Source organism: Sprattus sprattus (assembly GCF_963457725.1).
Source record: "Sprattus sprattus genome assembly, chromosome: 1".
Lineage (NCBI taxonomy): Eukaryota > Metazoa > Chordata > Actinopteri > Clupeiformes > Clupeidae > Sprattus > Sprattus sprattus.
Genome location: NC_137920.1, coordinates 40,360,099 through 40,383,301, shown reverse-complemented (window position 1 = coordinate 40,383,301; position 23,203 = coordinate 40,360,099). Strand labels below are relative to the sequence as shown.

The window sequence follows — 23,203 nt, the reverse complement described above, 5'->3', positions numbered from 1 at the left end:
CTTTTGTGTTTAATGATCCCGATCCTTGCCAGGGCTTATCTGTCCATTTGAATGCCCAGCCAAAACTTCAATGACTCAGTGGGTCTGTGCCACACCCAAACATGTCCCCCGCCTCCATGTGCTGTGCCTTTTGAAACACAAGTGGGGCTATTCTTAAATGTTTTTATTTACAGCGTTGAAACAGAAGAGTGGGCTAGTCTTTAATGTTTTTATTTACAGCGTTGAAACAGAAGAGTGGGCTAGTCTTTAATGTTTTTATTTACAGCGTTGAAACAGAAGAGTGGGCTAGTCTTTAATGTTTTTATTTACAGCGTTGAAACAGAAGAGTGGGCTATTCTTTCATGTTTTTATTTACAGCGTTGAAACAGAAGAGTGGGCTATTCTTTAATGTTTTTATTTACAGCGTTGAAGAGTCATTCCTCAATGGTGTGTCACCAATACAACGTATCCCATCACTATAATTTTTTTTATATTTGGACCCTTGTCATGCGTGCATTGCTTTCTGGGTTTTATTTTGGACATTTTGAAGGCTGATTGGACATAGTGTGACATGGCTTTCTGAATATGTAATACCTGTACTTTTAAATCCAAGTAATTGTAATGTTCCGTTCATGTTACATCAATATAAAGAGATGTTTGCCTTGTCTTGATTTAATAAGCGCTGTATGGATGTATCATATGTGAATGTATGTGACAGACGTGCGTCATTGATTCAAGCATCATCAAAACTGACCAATTTAGGGGCGGCTATTTAAATTATAGGCTATTATAAAGCTCAGATATTACTAAAAGGTAAATATTGTTCCTAATGAGAATATTTCATTGACTCTTTTGCAAGTGGTTGACTGCTTGTCTGTTGTTAGTGTACACACACTAGCCTATCTGGTGTAATAACATAGGATAAAAACTGTGGACTGAAGAGTCTGAGGTTTTGGACATCCCAGGGATATATGTCTAGGAGTGCTGGGGATAATATAGATAGGCTCATCTGCACTTTCAGAGCATATACATGCTTTTCATTTCAACTTAAAAAATGAACACAATTGGCAATAAGCGGGCCTACAAGATTTTTTTAAAATGATTTAAGCATACAAAAGCCGATTAAATTACTGCTGCAAGAGTCTGTGATAGAACTTGATTCACAGTATCCTGTCACTACACTAATGCACTCACCATTAGAATCGAATAAGTTGTTCCGTGCTGTTCTGAAAATTTACTCTGAATGGGGTATTACAAATACTAAGTATTATTCAAATATTCCTCTTTAGTTCAGCCAGCTGGTGTCAATGCTTTCCGAAAACAGTGCTGGTGTCGGGGCTCTCTCTCCTGTTAACCGCATTGACGTTTTTTAAAAGCAAAATATACGCTTAAAAAAAGTGCTGGTGTTTTCAAGGCTAATTGTTGGACAGGTCAAATACCGCTAATGGATGAGAAGTGGTTGAGTGGCGTGGGTGATTTTTGCCGTATAAGCAGCCCATGCCTGCGTATAGGCTGTTCACTTACAAGCTTACAGTGGCGCACGTAGGCTACCTTAGCCATGTCCGTACGCATGCTTGTTTTGCTGCAATAAGAGGAACGTTCACATGTTGTCAGCGTGCTTAACTTGGAGGTATTATTTTTTTTCTACATTATTTTTGACTCTAGCCTATTTAGCGCGCTCTCACCGTGAAACCAACGGCTGTCGACAGGTGTCACTATACCCACGCGCTCTGTGAAGTAAAAACACCTGCAGGCCTGATTGAACACAGTAGGTCCTACAAAAATGACAAGTAGGCCTAATAAGTCACGTTTTTCAAATTAGTCTGCATAATCAAGATGATTTCCTTTCTGATATTTTGGAGAATTAAGTGAAAATAGCTGTTCATCTGGAACGCGATGACGAAATGTCTCTACTATTAAGTGTTTACTGAATGTATCAAAGTCACACAAGGTTATTAATCTTAATATAACTAAAAACACCAAAAGCTACAAAACACGGACATGGGCTTGCTGTAGCCTAAAAGATCCGGGTTTCAGAAGATCTTTGCTTTTATTTCCACGTGGTTTATCAGTGGGTGCTTAGCAACGCCAACTTGGAGGCTGGTGTTATAAAGCGAGGGAGTGGCAGCAACCCAACACAGCACAAGGGGAGTGTTTCCACAGACAGCGGCACAGCAGTCTAATATGATTATTGCGCTATTAGCTCAGTACAGGAGGCAGCCGCAGATAGACTGTGGGCAACTCTGGAGGGAGGTTGCAAGAAGCTCGGGCTCATCCGTGCACCTTCAAAACGATGCGCAATGAGAATTGTTTTGGCACACCAGGTTGTCCAATATCAACTTTCTTGGGAATTAAGTTATTATCCGGTTAACCTTAATTTGGAAATCCCAGTCAAACGGATTGAGTCCGGATTGATAACGGTAAGCATTTTAAGACTCCTAAATCTCTTAAAACTCTTGTTTATTATTATTATGTATGTTATAATGTTATTTACTGACTTTGTCAACGGTATATAGCTTCACACTGTCGATGTTAAATTTAGGAAAACAGTTTGTTGATTGAGTCTCAGCTTGATAACATAAAATACAGAGGGATTATTTCTCATTGCTGTCTTCATTTACAATTTTCAGGGGAAAATGACTGATTCTGCCTCATATCCAGTTGATTTATGATTGAAGGGAAGTTTTATGGTTCCTGTTCTTCAAGCACAGGAGTCCTTGCCGACCTGTGAAATATAATGGATCGCTTCCAATAAGGTCACGTGATTCTCCCTTTGGAAGCAGAAGTCCATGATGGGGTGTGACAATGTGACTAATGGAAGTCTTGCTGGAGGCCCCTCTTACAGCATCGAGGTCTCCGTGCCCCTGACAGTGCTCGTGGGACTGTTAATCCTCCTGACAGTATTTGGAAATGTGCTCGTCGTCATCGCAGTGTTTACAAGCCGGGCCCTCAGAGCCCCCCAGAACTTGTTCCTGGTCTCTTTGGCGTCGGCTGACATCTTGGTGGCCACCCTCGTCATGCCATTCTCGCTGGCCAATGAACTAATGGGCTACTGGTACTTTGGCAAAGTGTGGTGTGAGATCTACCTGGCCTTGGATGTTCTCTTCTGCACAGCGTCCATAGCCCACCTGTGTGCCATCAGCCTGGACCGCTACTGGTCCATCACCCAGGCCATTGAATACAACCTCAAGCGCACGCCCCGCAGGATCAAATGCATCATCTTCATCGTGTGGGTCATCGCCGCCGTCATCTCCTTCCCCCCCCTCATCACCATGGAGAAGGAGAACGCCAATGAAGAAGGGCCCGTGTGCAAGATCAACGAGGAGAGGTGGTACATCATCTCCTCCAGCATCGGCTCCTTCTTCCTGCCGTGCGTCATCATGATCCTGGTCTACATCCGCATCTACCAGATCGCTAAGAAGAGGACCAGGGCCCCCCCAGGGGATCGCAAGAAGAAGGAGGCATACAAGAAGGAGAATGGCCTTGTGTGTCCAGGCGGCGGCGGTGGTGGTGGTGAAGGCCATAAGCCATACCATGAGAAGCTGAATGGGCAGCAGAAGCCCCAGGAGGAGGTGGTGGTGGTGGGGGAGGACAAGGGCCAGATCAATGGGGTGGACATGGAAGAGTCGTCCTCCTCAGACCACAAGGTGAGCAACCCCTGCTCTATGAAGAAGAAAAAAGCCAAAGGCAAGACCAAGATAAGCCAGATCAAACCAGGAGACAACATTCCCAAGCTGGAGGCTCGGCAGAGCATCAAGGGGAGCCGCTGGAAGGGCCGTCAGAACCGTGAGAAGCGCTTCACCTTTGTGTTGGCCGTGGTCATCGGGGTGTTTGTCATCTGCTGGTTTCCCTTCTTCTTCACGTACACGCTAACGGCCCTGTGTGAGTCCTGCTGTGTTCCCAACACACTGTTCAAATTCTTCTTCTGGTTCGGCTACTGCAACAGCGCCCTGAACCCGATCATCTATACCATATTCAACAATGATTTCAGAAGGTCTTTCAAGAAGATTCTGTGCAGGGGTGACAGGAGGAGAGTGGTGTGACAAGTGCTGCCATTTTTATGTTTTTAACGGGCTGAACATTTCATTGTGCATAGATAAATGGCTTTAGGTCCCCTGTGAAATTTTACCTTAATGTGTTGAAAGGCACTCTGGGAAAGACTGTGTTTTCTGTTAGCATTGATATGTTGTGTGTTATTTGAAATGTTGGCCTGTGATATGAATCCTGAAACATTTTTCTATCGTTGTGTAAATGCTTCAGTCACACAGAGGCATTTCATGTGCTATTGTAAGAATCAAGCTATTTTCATTGTATTAAAATGTATTTCTCTTTATTGTCTTGAATAATGGTATAAGCATTGTTTTGTTGAAATGGTATCATTTTATGAATTTTGAACAAACAAACAATAACAAAACTAAAAAATCTTTGGAACATTTTGTTCTCCTCTTAACATATTAGGTGCAGTAGCATCACAGACCATTTCTGAAAAGAATATAAAAAATGAAAGAAAAATCGAAAATAAAACATTTGACATTGGCATTACATTTAGTTTTGCATGCTTTTAACCTGTAAACAAACTGATATTTATAAGATGTTTTCAGGCACGCAGGGCCATAGTGCTGCTCCTTTAATTCAAGAATGACAGGCAGCAGAGGACTCCAGCTCTGCCCTGATGAAGTGGATCATCAGCCAGGATAGATTTATCTGCATGCCTTCCACTGTTTGTGTTCTCAATCCACGACACGCCTCGTTTAAGACGTTCAGTACTGTGGCATGCACCATTAAGCAGGGGATGTTGATCTTGCAGGACGGGGAACTTGATTGACTGGTCTCCGGCACCATTCCATGCACACACACCTGCCTTTGGAGATCATTAGAATCGTTTTTTCTTTGGTGAAATGATACAGAAATAATTTGATTATGATTTCAATTATTAACCAAAAAACAGAGCAATTACAACAACAACAACAACAACAAATACTAATAATTGTAAAGACTTTAGCACCTGAGAGTTCATCCGAGGGATCAAACGGGCTGACACTCGGTCGAGTGTTCATTGCAAACACACTGCTCCAGCCTGTGCATGTAGCCGCCCTGATACGGTCAGCTGGAATCTGAACACACAACAAGCCAGCCAGCCTTGTGAGGGAGCGAAGCAGCAGAGCAGTCATAAGGTCACAGAACCCCCCTAGAGATTATCTATCCTCCAGGAACAAATCAATGGCCTTAAGTGTCCGTACATCAGTGGCTTAAGTGTTCATATATCAGGCTGCATTCTCCATATTGGACAACTCAATAGAAGATGATGAAATGGAGTGTTGAACTCAAATTGTATTGCATCAGTTGCTCTCGCTTTATGGCACCACCATAAACAGAATTGGAAAAGGGCGGATAAGGTCAGCCAGGGCACAGGGAGAATGTCTTTAAATAAACCAAACTAGCAAAACTATTGCACTTAATTAAAGTGTCGTGACAGATGACAGTGGCTCACTTTTTCCTTATCAAAAGGCCATGAAATGTTCTCAGCAAAAAACGTTTAATCACGGCAATGACTGAGAAATATTACTTTTGGTGTAAGTGGGACAAACATTCTTCTGAATAATCCATGCTCTAACAAAAAGCCAATAAAAGATGATTTACCTAGGAACAAAAAGCAAGATTACCTAGGAGTCTGTGTGATCATAAGACTTTTAAGATTGACAGTTAATATTTCTACTCGCAGATCATGTGTTTTGTAAGTCAGTTTTACACTTTATGGTCACAGCTGTCATAGTTTCTGTGGTGAAAATAAACCTGTGTGCACCTCCTCTCCTCCCCTAACACACTCAGTGCACCTCCTCTCCTCCCTAACACACTCTACTCCTCCCCTCACACACTCAGTGCTCCTCCTCTCCTCCGCTCACACACTCCTCTCACCCCCTCTCATCCCCTCACACACTCAGTGCTCCTCCTCTCATCCCCTCACACACTCAGTGCACCTCATCTCTTCCCCTCACACACTTCTCTCCTCCCCTAACACACTCAGTGTTCCTCCTCTCATCCCCTCACACACTCAGTGCACCTCCTCTCCTCCCCTCACACACTCAGTGCTCCTCTCATCCCCTCACACACTCAGTGCACCTCCTCTCCTCCCCTCACACACTCCTCTCACCTCCTCTCCTCCCCTAACACACTCAGTGCACCTCCTCTCCTCCCCTCACACACTCAGTGCACCTCCTCTCCTCCCCTCACACACTCAGTGCACCTCCTCTCCTCCCCTCACACACTCAGTGTTCCTCCTCTCATCCCCTCACACACTCAGTGCACCTCCTCTCCTCCCTAACACACTCTACTCCTCCCCTCACACACTCAGTGCACCTCCTCTCCTCCCCTCACACACTCCTCTCACCTCCTCTCCTCCCCTCACACACTCAGTGCACCTCCTCTCCTCCCCTCACACACTCCTCTCACCTCCTCTCCTCCCCTCACACACTCAGTGCACCTCCTCTCCTCCCCTCACACACTCAGTGCTCCTCTCCTCCCCTCACACACTCCTCTCACCTCCTCTCCTCCCCTCACACACTCAGTGCTCCTCTCCTCCCCTCACACACTCCTCTCACCTCCTCTCTTCCCCTCACACACTCCTCTCACCTCCTCTCCTCCCCTCACACACTCAGTGCACCTCCTCTCCTCCCCTCACACACTCCTCTCACCTCCTCTCCTCCCCTCACACACTCAGTGCACCTCCTCTCCTCCCCTCACACACTCAGTGCTCCTCTCATCCCCTCACACACTCCTCTCCTCCCCTCACACACTCAGTGCACCTCCTCTCATCCCCTCACACATGGGAAAATAGCTCCTGTGCCAGAGGGCCTCCAGATATATCTCTCCCATGCACAAACTTCTCATTTATATGCACAAGTGGGTTCCATAATTATGATGAATGATGATAATATAAGTTCAGCTGTAATTATTTTCAGGTGGCACAAAACAAATTAGGAGCTTTGGAACAAGCTTATACTGAAGCGTTCCAAAATCACTGATAGATTACAGTTATTATATAAAATTGGAATAGTGAGAGCGGTGCTCAGTGCCACGCAACAGTCCATTGTAGTTTGAGACGTGGGGACAGCACAGGTTTAGAATGAAAACAGATGAGAGTGGGAAGTCAACGTGTCCAATGATGGGTCAGTGGGTGGGTGTTGACGGACATCTCGTGGGAGTGAGGGACCTAAAGTAAATGGTTGGAGGTGGGTGGGTGTTATTATTGACCGGTAGCCTCAGTCTCCTCTCTGGGGGGATTCATTCAGCGTTAGGCAGCCACGGCACCAGATCAGACATGCACCGGCAGAGCACATCTATTCGTAGATTGGAGCAGAATTGCCAAAACAAACAAAATACCTTTACATAAATTAAAGCAGTGCTGGCTATGTGGCGGTTGAGCTACTCTGTAACAGCAGTGTGTAAGAGGGCTTTGCCTGGGTGACTTTGTTGTATCTGTGTGTGTGTGTGTGTGTGTGTGTGTGTGTGTGTGTGTATCTTTGTGCCAGCAAACACCTGGCTCCTATGTGTGTGTTTGTGCATGTGTGTAAATATGAAAATAAAGGTGTTCCGGAGGGCTTTTACCATCCCATTAGTTCAAATGAAGCGCTGTTTACTTTACTTTTCTCTTAATTATGAGGCTTCAACAAATTTGTTCTCTGTTGTTGAAGTTTCAATTCATTTCAAACACCTGTTCTTCTCCGCTCTGCTTGTTTTATGTATTCACATTTTTATGTATTTCAATTAGTCTTAGCCTCCTGTGCTAAACTGACTCAGAATTCTGTGTTTGTTCTGCTTTTTCTACAAAACTTAGGTCATCATCAAACGTTTGATAGCAAACCCAAATTGTGGGTGATTTTAGAAGTCATGAATGAGTCCAGGCATGGAACATGCACAGGAAGGCCCATATTTAGTCCAGGATTTAATGATGTAAGCCTCTCACACGCCCGGAAGAGGCTAGACGGCAGCACCTGCAGAACTTCTCTGGTTCAAAGGAGATCTGCTGCTGTGTACATACGACACATTAAACGTGTGTCGCTGCTGTGTACATATATAACACGTTAACAATGGAGGCCACTCAGAGCATAATGTACTATTCTCCCACGGGGTGTTAAAGAAAGTTGACCTTATGTGTGGCATTCCATATTTAATGTACACATATCAGTTCCTCTATTTGTGGATATCTTTTTGAAGTGCGTTAAAAGCCTCCAACAACAGCTTGATACTGGACTTTTAGTGCTCCCCAAAGAGATTAGGAACAATACCACAGGGAATACAACAGCAAATATTTGATTAAGGCGCATGTTGAGAGTCCTTCTGAGGGAGACTGGGATGGAAAAACATAAATCCTCTTGGTCTAGAAATCTGTCAGAAGGGCTTGCAGCATGCTCAGAGCAGTTGGACATTAATCACGGTGATATTTGGGCTAAAATGACTGGTGAGAGGAGCAGCAGTTTGTCTGTTACTAAAAAAATTATTCCCCACAACCCCATGTCTCTAGACGCATAATTTTTTTACCAAAGATGTGCATTGCGGAATAATAATGTCATCTTGTCAAATTATGTTCCTAATTGACTAACCAAATTAAAAACTAAATGAACCGCATAGTGGTGCATAATATGACCACCGCATAAAGTGAGATGAGCAAGAATTCAGTGAAACTAGGAAATAAAAACAGTATTAAAAAAATTGTATAAAAGACATACACACTATACATATTTATTAGGGCCGGGACTCGATTAAAAAAATGAATCGGATTAATCAGAGGCTTTGTAATGAATTAATCGAAATTAATCGGATTTTAATCGCAAATAAATATTTCACCTGAGAACAGTGAGAAGCAATTTTTTTCACATGGATTTTTAGTATACCATTGAATAATGACTGAATACATAAGCTTAAGCAACACAAATATTGTTTATTTTTGTTCAAGTCCAACAGACCAGTGCAATTTTTGCCATTAAGTGTAGTAATACCATATTTAGAAATGTAGTACATTTCAGAAATCCAGGTAGCCTATAGATAGGTAGACCTTCTGTAAACTATAATACTTTGAGTTTTTTAAGTAAAACACAATACTTTCAAGTACATTCAGAACATTGGAAACCCTGACTGTTAAAAAACATCTCTGGTTGTACCTGGAGTCAGGCTTAACGTCCACGCTAGCTGCTATATGTTTTGCATTGAGGTGATACTCCATGTGCTGCGGTGATATGCGAATTCCTTGTTGCATAGCTTGCACTGAACCATGTTCTTATCGACGCCTCCATCCGTTCATTTTTTGTAACAAAATGTCCCATTCACTGGGCCAACAAACGCGGTCTCATCAGCTTCTTTGTTCATGTTCACTGTGCCACTGTGGTTTGTTGTTCAACTCATAGACATATATACAGCCGCGGAAAAAATTAAGAGACCACTTAAAAATGATCAGTTTCTCTGGTTTTACTATTTATTGGTATGTGTTAAAGTAAAATGTACATTTTAGTTTTATTCTACAACCTACTGGCAACATTCCTACCAAATTTCAAATAAAAATATTGTCATTTAGATCATTTATTTGCAGAAAAATGACAATTGGTCAAAATAGCAAAAAAGATGCAGTGTCTTCAGATCTCGAATAATGCAAAGAAAACAAGCTCATATTCATTTTTAAACTACACAATACTAATGCTTTAACTTAGGAAGAGTTCAGAAATCAATATTTGGTGGAATAACCTTGATTTAAAATCACAACTTTCATGTGTCTTGGCATGCTCTCCACCAGTCTTTCACATTGCCGTTGGGTGACTTTATGCTACTCCTGGCGCAAGAATTCAAGCAGCTCGGCTTCTTTTCATGGCTTGTGACCATCCATCTTCCTCTTGATCACATTTCAGAGGTTTTTTATGGGATTCAGGTCTCGAAATTGGGCTGGCCATGACAGGGTCCTGATCTGGTGGTACTCCATCCACACCTTTACTGGCCTGGCTGTGTGGCATGGAGCATTGCCCTGCTGGAAAAAACACTTCTCAGAGTTGGGGAACATTGTCAGAGCAAAAGGAAGCAAGTTTTTCTTCCGGGACAACGTTGTACTTTGCCTGGATGAGGTTTGTAAAAGACCATAAGGATTGAACCAAAGCGGACTGGAGGGTCTCCTAGTTCGTCTTCTATGATGAGTCCAATTTTCAGCTTTGCCCAACACATGGTCGTCTGATGGTTAGACGGAGACCTGGAGAGGCCTACAAGCCACAGAGTCTTGCACCTACTGTGAAATTGGACTCATCAGAGATGACGAACTTAGAAGAACCTCCAGTCCGCTTTTTTCAATCCTTATGGTCTTTTACAAACCTCATCCAGGCAAAGTACAACGTTGTCCCGGAAGAAAAACTTGCTTCCTTTTGCTCTGACAATGTTCCCCAACTCTGAGAAGTGTTTTTTCCAGCAGGGCAATGCTCCATGCCACACAGCCAGGCCAGTTAAGGTGTGGATGGAGTACCACCAGATCAGGACCCTGTCATGGCCAGCCCAATTTCGAGACCTGAATCCAATAAAAAAACCTCTGAAATGTGATCAAGAGGAAGATGGATGGTCACAAGCCATGAAAAGAAGCCGAGCTGCTTGAATTCTTGCGCCAGGAGTAGCATAAAGTCACCCAACGGCAATGTGAAAGACTGGTGGAGAGCATGCCAAGACACATGAAAGTTGTGATTTTAAATCAAGGTTATTCCACCAAATATTGATTTCTGAACTCTTCCTAAGTTAAAGCATTAGTATTGTGTAGTTTAAAAATGAATATGAGCTTGTTTTCTTTGCATTATTCGAGATCTGAAGACACTGCATATTTTTTGCTATTTTGACCAATTGTCATTTTTCTGCAAATAAATGATCTAAATGACAATATTTTTATTTGAAATTTGGTAGGAATGTAGCCAGTAGGTTATAGAATAAAACAAAAATGTACATTTTACTTTAACACATACCAATAAATAGTAAAACCAGAGAAACTGATAATTTTGAAGTGGTCTCTTAATTTTTTCCGCGGCTGTATGTATGTCTAAGGTTCAACTTGTTTGAACCGAATTTATGCGCGTTAGTTGGTGCGCCAGTATAATCGGTCCGTCTGAAACTCCTCCAGTGAGAAACGTTCCGCGGTGCAAAAATAGATACGATTAAAATGCGTCCATTTTTTTAACGCGTTCATTTTTGTGAAATTAATTAATCTTAATTAACGCGTTAAAGTCCCGGCCCTAATATTTATATATACACTTAATGTAAAGACTGACATGTACATCTTTGATTCATTTATGGAAATGTATTGATCACAAAATGAAATATTCCGGAAACAGTGACAAATATTACACATTACAAACAAAACACATGTGAAAAGTGACAAAAAATGCCTGAGAGTAAACAGAACCTTGCCTTTACAGGCAAATCTCCATACGAATGTGCAGATCTGCCATGGCAGAAGTGTGGCAAAAATCATGTGTAAAAGGACCGCCAATTAAGAGGCCTTGTAATTGATGACTTGTCTGAATGTCCGGCTCTTGGGGCAAAATACTTAGACCTTTCAGACATTAATATCTATGTATGCATTTACAGATTTGTCTACACTTTCACAGATCTACATGTATGTATGCATTTACAGATTTGTCTGCACATTCACAGATCTATGTATGCATTTACAGAATTGTCTGCACATTCACAGATCTATGCACACATTATGCACAGATTTTTCGACACGTTATAGATTTGTTTTTACACATCCTGTATATTTCAGGTCCTATCAGTCTTTGAATCAATAAACCAAAGTTATTTACTAAAGTAGCACTAAATAGTAAAGGTTTCTTTCCATTAATTTAAGGCTATTTTATATTGTGTGATTGTGTCGGCTGTTCACTAAAAGAGTGCAAAGTTGTCATACTATATGACCACCTGTGCACACATAGGACAGTGGTATATATTATCATAAATAACACACATAGGACAGTGGTATATATAATCATAAATAACACACATAGGACAGTGGTATATATTATCATAAATACACACATAGGACAGTGGTATATATTATCATAGATAACACACATAGGACAGTGATAGATAATCTTAAATAACACACATAGGACAGTGGTATATATTATCATAAATAACACACATAGGACAGTGGTATATATTATCATAAATAACACACATAGGATAGTGGTATACATTATCATAAATTAAAGATAGCCACAAGCAACAAATGTTCTGTAAGAATTTAACGTCAAAATGAACATTGAAGATAGACCAAACTACGTCAGTGGAATAGAGGAACACATAGTGTAACTTATTGCAGTGACATGGTATGGATGATTTGTTTGAACCTGGCAAAAGGCAACCATTTTGTTGAGCTAATCAAATGGAACTTAAGCTTCCTCAGATATTGAAACGTGTTGCAGTTGCAGCACTCCCTATGGACAAAATGTAACCCCTGGTAGGTATCCAAAGAATGTAGCCAAGTATAAGCACACCAAATTTCTAAATATTCACAGCTTAGGCATTTCTCAAATAATTGAAATTTGTCCCCTATGAAGGAAATTCACAAAATGTGGCTGTCCATCCTAAAAGATGGGGTAGCGTTTCAGTGCTATAAATGTTATGAACTTTGAACCTTAGATATACATAGGCTACTGGAGTGGTAGGGTTTTGCATTGAACATTAGCCACGAGTTGGTGCTACACAATAAATTCATTTTTGATGAAACGGTTGTCAGGCTGTTGCCCAAAAAGTGATTTGAGCCTAATTCCCAAATTCAGGTGGTGTTAGCAAGGAGGAACGAGCACACAGGGGGACACAAAGCTTATATTCTGTATCAGCCATGTGGGGCTACAATCATGCCAAGTTTCATTTGGATTGGTGAAGTCCTAGTATATGATATCGTCATCCAAAAACCGGTGGGACAAAAAAGGGAAGAAAACTAAAACTTTCACACACACTATAAATGACTGCGGTGCAGTGGCGGTCATCATTATGTAGACATAGACATACAATAATGTACTGTACATGTAATCTGAATGGTACATTTTTCTGAAGTTTATATCATGTTTAATTTATTTCCTGCAATATTTTGTGCCATTGTAAATATAGTTTTTTGGAAAAACAAGCAAAGAAATCAATGAAAAACTGTACAAAATGAATGCAGAATGGCAAAGGTCAAGCTTAAAAGGGGCTTCACAGTGAAATCTGGAGGGACGTCTGCAAGCGCATCCATGTGTGTGAAAGTGTGTGTGCATGCATGTGTGTGTCTGTTTGTGTGTGTGTGTGTGTGTGTGTGTGTCTGAATGTGTTTAGTGTTCCTGATACTCAAGCACTAAACAATAACATATTGCTTATCTGCATCTGCTTGAGCCTTGGGTTTTGCTTTATGCTGAGAAGACAATTCTAAAGGAGACAAAAAGAAAAAAGCGGAGAGGGCCTAAGAAACCATGGTTACCCCTCAAGGCTCTCTCACATATCTAATAAGCAGTACACACCTGCTGCGTACCATCCCCCTCCCCCAAACAAGTACTATTAAAACTAGTACAATAATAAAAACACTTGACATAAAGCAGACATCTAGTTGTATCTTTCTGTTATTCTGCCCTGGTAGGAGGGACAGGTCTACTTAGCTGTTAGAGGGGTACTTCAAATGAGTGAAACACCACCCAAAAGAGGAGAACATCTAAATGAGAGAAACCACCCAAAAGAAGAGAACATCTCAATGAGAGAAATATCACCCAAAAGAAGAGAACATCTCAATGAGAGAAACATCACCCAAAAGAAGAGAACATCTCAATGAGAGAAACATCACCCAAAAGAAGAGAACATCTCAATGAGAGAAAATAAAGATTGTTGTTGTTTACGATTTTCTATCGGTTCTCACCACACAACGACGTCTCATCTTTGCTCCTTGAATGTCGATATGTAATGGTATGGAGTTATTGAAACTTACTATGTGTAAAAAAGAAATTGAATGTTTATTTTTGCCTCGAAAGTTGCACTGGGTGCCTTTAAAACTCTGAACCAGACTGTGAAATGATATTTAAACGAACAGTTTTTTCATCTGTTGAGTTATCATTTCACACAGCCATTCAAATTGAAACTTAAACTTAGTTTTCCGGTTGACTTGGTAGGAACTATTAACATTTGTTTGGGCTTTATGCTCAGAAACTGTAAAAATGCTGTCCAAACTCTCTGAGACTGTTTTGTGATTGATAGCCTGTGGCTTTGTGAAGAGGACATTGAGGTCTAAGATGTTTTTTTAAGCAAATGCGATATGGAGCTTGTCCAGGCGTCCACAGTAGTCAGTTCACACAGCATCCGCAGGGACAGCATGGCTTGCTGCCAGCTTTTATTTTGGACTCTTTCCTCCTGCATCTGTTGACCTAAACCCCCTAGTTTGCATTTCTCTAAGTGGGCTACAGGCTTCTGGAACATGAAATATGAAAAGCAGTCTGCTGCCGTAACTGTGAGCGGAGACAGATAACAAGATTGGAAATTGAGGTCTCCTTTTGTGGCCTGAGGGGGCTGTGAAGCGCTCAGCCAAAATTACACTCCGGAGTCCAAATGAGAGAAAGTGGAAGGGAGGAAGAAACAAAACAATTCTACAATTTTGCTTCGATTCTTCTGGAAAACGTGCCATTTGAGATGAGAAAAGCAAAACAATTTGATGCAAGGACAGCTATTCACAAATGCTTACTCACTCAAACAAAGGCTCTCCTTTTCTCTCACTGCTTGTCAACAAACACGCTGAAATAAAGGGATACTGCCTTGAAAAATGTTGGCATGCTTGTCAATAGGAATAATAGTTAAAAGAACATGCTGACAGATATAATGTCCTGTTGTGTCAAACAACAATCAAGGTTAGACATTACGTGTTTGTACACTAGACAAAACATCAAAGATTGTCAAAGGGTCTTCAGACATCAAAACATGAATACAATCATTTTGATGTCTTCGCAGTCGTACCATTTTATTTCACATTAACAGCAGGAATTGTATTTACTTTTGATTAAAAAACAACAACAATACATTTTACTGTGTCCCAAGGCTCGTACAAAATTGTTCAGCACCTCAGTTCCTCAAAGACTAATTTCTGACAAACAAGAAAAACAATATCAGGGGAGCTTTATTCCCCTTGTGTTTTTCTTCACTGTAATCTAAGTCTAATATCGATATTTCCTTTCTGTGTGATTGCTTCTCATCCGGCTGAGACAAAGCTGTTTCATCACGTTGGTTCATTTGGTTCATTTAACATCCCTTCCCCAGCCATACGTAAAGGACAAGGTTGTGAATAAACACAGTGGAAAATTAAAGTGTCTACATAAAGTAAAAGGGATTTGAATCAATGGATGCAGCTGAAAATGAAAAAACATGATGAGCCGATACCGATGAGGCATTCCAACGGGATCAGATTGATTTCCCCACAGCCTCGTGGTGGGTTGCTGGGAACAGAGGTGGGTCGAGACCGATTACTGTGTCATTAGTGTTTGGGTAGGCGGTTCGAGTGATAAAATCGTCATAGGGTTTCAGAGGGACCCTTCGGAAAGCAAAGCAATGCATTTCCAAATGGCTATAACAGGATGCATGAAAATAAAGGGACATCTAAAAGATGCAAAAAAACAACAACTTTTGAATTGAAAATCCAACCCAAATATGCTATATTTTGCATCGGGAATAATTTTCTAATTCTAAAACGATGCCAGCCTTTCCTAGCCTGGATACCAGCCCGAACCCTGCCCACAACATTTTTGGTCTGGGAGGTTCGGACTGGCTCTGTGCAGTTGGGGAGAGAGTATCAGAAGTCAGGATTCTGTCGTACCAATCAAATTGTCAGGGCGGGCTTTATGATGATGGACAGATGACCAACCAACGTTTGAGTTGATTAGAGAGATAGATTAGAAATCGTACCAAGATGGCGGCATCTAGGGAGCCTGTTGGACATATTTTATGTGATTTAAGCTATCTACACGACTTTTGTTATGTCTACATTGACTCGGTTAGTTGTGTATGTGCAACACGAATGTTGCCGAGGATTGTAGGTCTTAACTGAAGTGCTCTAGACCATTATTGATAGGTTATTGCCTTAGATAGGTTATTGCCTAAGCTTAACGCTTAGACAAAAATCCATTGAAACACATAGTAGCTAGCTAGCCTCGCTGCTAATAAGTACGTGAGCAGGCACATCTCACAGATATTGATAGCGCATTCATTTTGAAAGAGGAACAGAGAAACGTGATCGAAAATATGTTTTTGCCGTCCTTCCTACGGGATCCTGTAAAAGTTTTAATGTATCAGATGGTCATACTATGTTGCTCTGATTGGTTGTAGGTATCCAATTGAGCGAAGAGGCATTTTTTTCCCTGGTTCGTTGAAACACGCCCCATAATCACAGCCCAATGGGTCAGTATCAGACTCATATTCTGACTAGAATTATGAGTATGACATCGTCAGGCTAAGTCTTTCCCTCTCTGTTTAGACTCCATTGCAATGTTGTATGTAGCCTTTCTGAATGATCAATCTGATGAATCTGACTAATGAAGCCAAGACATCAGGCCCGTCGGGTGGCAGTTCCCCGCAGTGTGCTACGTGCCGTTAGTGGTGCTCAGCATCTGCTAACCTCCAGCATCCCCATCGCTGTCTGCTGGTCCAGCCGGGGTGTTAAGCTGAGCTGAATAACCTCATTCTGCACCTCGCCCTGTTCAGTTTGAGCTGAATAACCTAATGGCCACAAACAATATCAGTTGATCTGAGCATAGCGGCACGGAGGGCGGCTGCCAGCGGAGCCTCTGAGAGGGGGCCTGGTTCTCTGGGTTCAAATTAAAGCACATGATGATCAACATTATTCATCTCTCTCTCACTCGGTACCCATCTTCATGATTTTACTCTGTTCAAGACACTACGAGGAAATAACTAGATAAGGGGTCTTGGAGGAGCACTCTGTGTGGACGTGATGGTGCAATTTGATTTAACGGTGAAGTGTGTGAAAACTCCAAGCTGATTTTTGCAAGAGAACGATTCGTTCTCTGTGTTCTGCTCAGCTCGTATGGCGCCCTCGGCCACTGTCAACCAAGAGTCAAGGCCGATTTCGTACAAACCAGAAAAAATGCAACAATATGATAAATATGACAAATCATTATATTCACAGTATTATGAATGAATTTGGTAACATTCCGTAGTGTGCCTGATTTTACTTATTGAATCAGTACTGTACAAAGTAAGAGGTGTGCTTTTGCATACATTCCCCTGCTCTCCCTTTCATTAGGGAGAGCTGAGGTCAACCTACCCCCGCCTGCCTCCCCATCTCGCCGTACTTAAGAGAGGAAGGCCTTCCCAGGCAGTAGCCTGCTGGGCTCACCACCTACAATCAGGGCGCCCACTCCAACAAGGTTAACTGACTCACATGGTGACATGATATCATTGATGTGACATGTAAGCGCGCACATTTTACCATTCTGAATTTATTTGTGGGGGTGCCCATGCCGCCCCCGGCAAGATGCCACACTGGGCGGCTGCCTAATTCTGGATCCACCACGGGTTCTGATGGAAAATATTTTGTTGTTCTTGTCCGCTGATATCCCACTCCCACTCTGTGATTTGATGGAACATTAAGCACATTAGCATTTTTGATTCTAGAGTCAGAGCATGAGGTCATTTTCCTCCCATTACAACTTCTACTGTTGTCTGACTATTAAAGAGCTTTTTTAATGAACTTCAATGTGATTTGCATAACACAAGCGGAGAACCTATTTCTGATGCAAATTAGCCCTTAAGGTTTTTTGTTCACATTTAACCTTTTCTTCTTTATTTAAACAGGTACCAGATACACTGACTCTGACATCCGTAATATTAAGTTGCTCGTTGACACTGTCATACTACACACATATGCACTGTCATTTCACATTTTGTGATTGCAAGTTGCAATTTTCTTTTATGAACGCAATATTTCTGCAAGAAAATAAGCTTTTCTTATTAAAAATGATCATCTACGCTCTTCTTATTGGATAGTCATCCTCACTCTCTTCTTATTGGATAAAGTTATCATCTACTCTCTTCTTAGTGAACTGACCTTCACTGACCGCATTGCCTCTGTCTCCCGACCGTGCCGCTTCGCGCTATTCAACATCCGCAAAATCAGGCCGTACCTTACCCAGGATGCCGCCCAGCTGCTGGTGCAAACCTTGGTGAGTTCCCACCTTGACTACTGCAATGCCCTCCTAACAGGCCTGCCGGCATGCGTGGTGAAACCACTACAGATGATCCAGAACACGGTGTCTGGTGTTCAACTAACCAAAGAGGGCACACGTCACCCTGGGCCGCTACTCATTGAGCTCCACTGGCTGCCTGTAGCTGCTCCCATGAAGTTCAAGTCACTCATGCTTGCCTACAGAGTGCTTGCTGGTTCTGCTCCCACCTACTTAAATGCTCTTGTAAGGGCAAATGTTACCCCCAGGATACTGTGCTCAGCTAATGAGCGACGTTTAGCACTGCCGTCTGTTCAAGTACGGCAAACCAGCCTATTTTCATTCGTAGTTCCACGGTTGTTGGAACGAGATGCCTAGCACTACCAGAGCAGGGGCGTCCCTCTCTACCTTTAAGAAGCTCTTGAAGACCAAACTCTTCAGTGAGCACTTCCCTTCCTAACTTTCACTTCTACTAGTACTTAACGTGCACGGACAGCAGTTACATTCCTGCACTTTTTTTTTTTATTTCTTATGTAAAATAATATTTGTTGTTACACTAGGTCTCTATTGCTCATAGCTTGACTGTTCTCTCCCTTGTACGTCGCTTTAGACAAAAGCGTCTGCTAAATGTCCTAATGTAAATGTAGTGCATAAAGTTATCATCTACTCTCTTCTTAGTACAGTTTTAGTTTACAGTATATTATTTTTATCAAACCCTTTTAATAAACCTCATAGAAATAGCAGAGCCTCCAATGGAACACAAGTAAGACATTGGTTGGCTTGGTTGGTCTTAATGCATGGTAAATTAAGCCATTTTCACACCACACTATCGCATGTACACACAATAGAAAAGAAGGGCAGCACTCCAGTAGTGTGTAAGAAATGGATTCCGTGTGATACTAGATCCAGAGGATTGAGGATAAAACCTTGGCTTGTATGTCTCTAGAATACCATTATTGTCACACACACACCATAAACACATGGCGAAAAAGCAATAAAGGCCCCAATGACAAGTGTCATTATCCCCACATTGCAGTCTCCTTGAGGAGCCCGTTGTTTGTTATATCATTTTTTCCCATGCATTCCAACCATAAATGTGGACCCAAATTGCCTATGAGAGGGGGGGTATTTGGCACAGAATGTGCCGCTGCCTGGTAGAACAGGGAAGGGATGACCTCTATTAGGTTGGCGTGGTCTCGGTGCTCTCTCCAGATTCTGCTATTAGAGCCAGGCATATCCATCAGGGCTCGGCACAGTATTTATGACCACTGGCAGGCAGCACTGGTTGTAAATAAGGTGGAGACCCCAAAACCAGAGAAATTGCATTCATTTGCAACAGATGGAAGGTTTCGGTGTTTTGTCTCGAAAATGTAACTGAATGAGCACGGACACTAAATGAATGTGAAGTTGGTCCCGTCGCTCACATTGATGGCACTTGTCAGCATCAGCTGGAGTGATTTGCAACGGTAGCCTTTGTTATGGTTATCTGAATATCAATGTTTATCTAGAAATCAATCACTCTAAAGGCGGAGGTCACATTAATGGCAAGGTGGAGGTACTTATGCGCCGCTAATGACATTACTTATCACCCAGTCACTCTGCTGTTTTTACTCTCTCACACACACACACACGCACACGCACACGCACACACACACACACAAACACACACGCACACAGACGCACACACATGTACACGTACACACACACCCATTCAGAGAGAGAGAGAGAGAGAGAGAGAGAGAGCAAGAGCGAGAGAGAAAGAGAGACAGAGAGAGAGAGAGCGAGAGAGCGAAGCCTCCTCTGGGGACCAGTGTGGTACATATGCATCAGGGCTCTAGACCAAATCCGTCGTGTCCGTCGAGAGAAAGCTTCACTGAGAGGCGTGTGCAGCAGGAGTATGTGAGAGTTGAGCTTGGCACCTGGACTGGCAGGCTCCCACAGATGGTGCTCTGTTTGGAGAAGTCTACAGGGATTTGCCTGTCAACAACCTGCCTGGTCAGGCCTTGGGGTTTAAAAGAATTAAATGTGCATCAAACTGAACTTAACTAAGTTCCTTCCCATATTCGTGTTCAAATGCAGATTTATCCATGGTTAATAAGAGCCAAGTGGTCCTTCTGTCAGCCTTAGATGTATTTTGGATATGTTAGCAAGTGCATTTTTCTATACTGTAGACTTACATTTCTTCATCGTGATCAAAGTGGGGTGTGGGGTATTTTTGCTTTTGTGAAGGTTAAACGTGATCCGTAATTGTCCTTGAATACATCTGGGCTCTAGATGCTGATAAGACCTTGGACTGTCAGAGAAAATCATCTCAATGAAAAGAGATGAAAAAAAACTAAATTTAAAATGCATGCTTGGCTCTTATTCCGTTTGACTTCCACGTGTTCAGAGAATTGTGCGATCCCTTTGCTGGTTTTGAAATTTAAACCCAGTTCATATTCATTCAAACTCCAACATTCATCTTTTTCACACTCCAATCTAATTTATTTGAGCAAAACTAGACTGCATTTTCCTTCCCAAAGTCATCTCATAATTACAGTGTTATCCACTCTCTCAGGGTGTGCCTTCTCCAAAGCTCTCTATGCACCTCTTACTCTCATTATCCACAATAGGCTACGGTGCTCTTATTCAAAACAAAATTGGTACGGCTGTTTTTTTCCACAAATTGCTGTTTTGATGATAGATATCATTGAGGTGCTGATTTTATTCCCAACCCCGAACAAACATAGCAGCACACAACAGCAGAGGGAATCTGAATGTCCTCCACAACCCCTGATACCCTCGCAATTTCACGTGGCTTGTATCTAAGCAACCCTGGGCAACATAATTATCATTCAAGTAGGGGGAACGTTCACTTTTGCACATGGTGTAGCCATTTTCATCTTTATGGCTCCATTTACAAACACAGCCGCCGCTCTCACTAAAAGCTACAGGAATAGCAACCTGCAGATGAGAATGTTCTGCTGCTGGACTTTGAACTTCCCCTTAAGTTGGAACAACACTTTCACACGGAGACATATGGAGGCCTACACTATGGGATACTCTCTCCAATGCTTACCTCCCCCTCTCCCAACTTCCCCTTAAGTTGGAACAACACTTTCACACAGAGACATATGGACGTGTATGGAGGCCTACACTATGGGAAACTGTCTCCAATGCTTACCTCCCCCCTCTCCCATTTTCCCCTTAAGTTGGAACAACACTTTCACACAGAGACATATGGATGTGTATGTACACTATGGGATACTCTCTCCAATGCTTACCTCCCCCACCCCCTCCCAACTTCCCCCAAACATGTCATGGACTGTAGTTCAACCCCTTCTGTTTACACATAAGCTATTTGAGGTCCTGACTGCAAGCCTGGGAGTATCCACACAACATTTCAGCGCAAATTGATTCCGTGGCCTCAGGCCAGACGGAGGAGGAAGAGAAAGGGGCTGGTCTTTATGTCCGAGGAGTGTTTCCTACCTATACGACCCTCCGTTCAGCATATGGGCCTTAAAGAGGGCTCGTAGGCCGCCCAGCTCAGAGTGATTAGCCTGACTATGCCTCATTTGGCAGCATTGGTCCTCGTACACCACACTCTGTGGGTGGCAATAGCCTGATTACACAGACCTGGGCAAACACACATCAGGCCTGCTGACTCAGGGCTCTGTATGTGGGTTAGGATGTTCTGTACATAGAGGCCTCCTAAAGGTGTGGGTGAACCGAGGCCAGAAAAAAGAGTGATTGCACTGAGGTGAGATGGGAGATGGCTGCACCTGGAAATGGGAAAAGAGATTGCGAGAGACTGAAATGTCAAAGAGTATTAGGACATCTGGTGCCTATTGCAGCAGGGGGACCACACATGGTATAGCCGTGGAAGTCTAGCTATTCAACACTTGGCTGGAAGCTGAGCCCAAAGCTCTCAAACACGCATATCAACACAATGAGGAACAGGGGCAGCGCTACCATTGTTAAAGGTGGTATACATCTGGACATATTGTCCAAACTGACAGGTCTCCTACCGATCGATCTGGGGAAAGACAAAGGTTTAATGGTGCAGGAGATGAAAGCCCTCAGTCACTGTGGTTCTCATAAGTCAGATTTCCTAGCTCAACTGCCACGCCTTGGCAGCATAAAAAAGGAGTGTTATAAACTCTTGTGAATGGCACATGTAATTTCAGTGGTAAACACAATTCAATTAAGTGTGAACTGGTGACTTGTATTAGATCGCTTTTGTTGTTGTTGCCAGACTTTCACAGTCTTTCCTGAAACATAACATAAATATGGCTCTGACAGTAGAGACGTTAATAATACGTTCATTGACACTGTCCCTAACATTAATCCTTTTTTATGGTTGGGGGTGCCATTTCACGCCATAAATCTTGCCATGTTTATTCGGAGTAAATCAGTCAGTCCGGCACCTGTTGGGCGGCCTGTTATGACACCTCCAGCTAAGGTCTCTCCCACTGGCTTCTGTGTGAGCTAGCTGTGTTTAATGTACTGTCAGCCACTAGCCTGCAGGCATGGTTAGGGTTGTCCCCTCCTCTCCTTTCCTCCTTTATGCCGTGCCTCTCTCTCTCTTTCTCCCTCTCGCTCTCTCTCTCGCTCTCTCTTTTCCCCTCTCGCTCTCTCTCTCGCTATCCCTCTCGCTCTCTCGCTCTCGCTCTCTCTCTCTCTCTTTTTCCAGCTCCTGTTGTGCAGAGGTTGTAAAAAGAGTAAAATGTAATGTAAAAAATATTGTATTTTAATGCTGTATCTCATACTTTGCCAACAAACAAACAAACACACACACACATACTGTATATGCTCACTTACACATACACACAGTATTGCTATCTGTAGCAACAGAACACTATAGGGTTTCTCTGAGAGAATAAGCTTTTGAGTCATTTCAGTTATTTAGAGACGCTGGGCACAGCTGTGACACGAAGCAGACGTTTTCATGTGTTCGGGCGGGGTTAAGGTTAGTGCTATCATCAACCAACACGGATCAAGCTACATCTTTACAGTTTCATGGAGAAACGCATTGCAGTCTT

General features: G+C 42.6%; 1 protein-coding gene across 1 annotated transcript; it reads left to right on the top strand.

Moving 5' to 3' along the window:
* Positions 1–2,768: 2,768 nt before the first annotated feature.
* adra2a (adrenoceptor alpha 2A) lies at positions 2,769–4,022 on the top strand (the record flags this gene model as incomplete). Its single annotated transcript, XM_080852159.1, has 1 exon — positions 2,769–4,022. One exon carries the CDS (start codon positions 2,769–2,771, stop codon positions 4,020–4,022), a length of 1,254 nt encoding a protein of 417 aa, XP_080708285.1.
* Between the last annotated feature and the right edge of the window lie 19,181 nt (positions 4,023–23,203).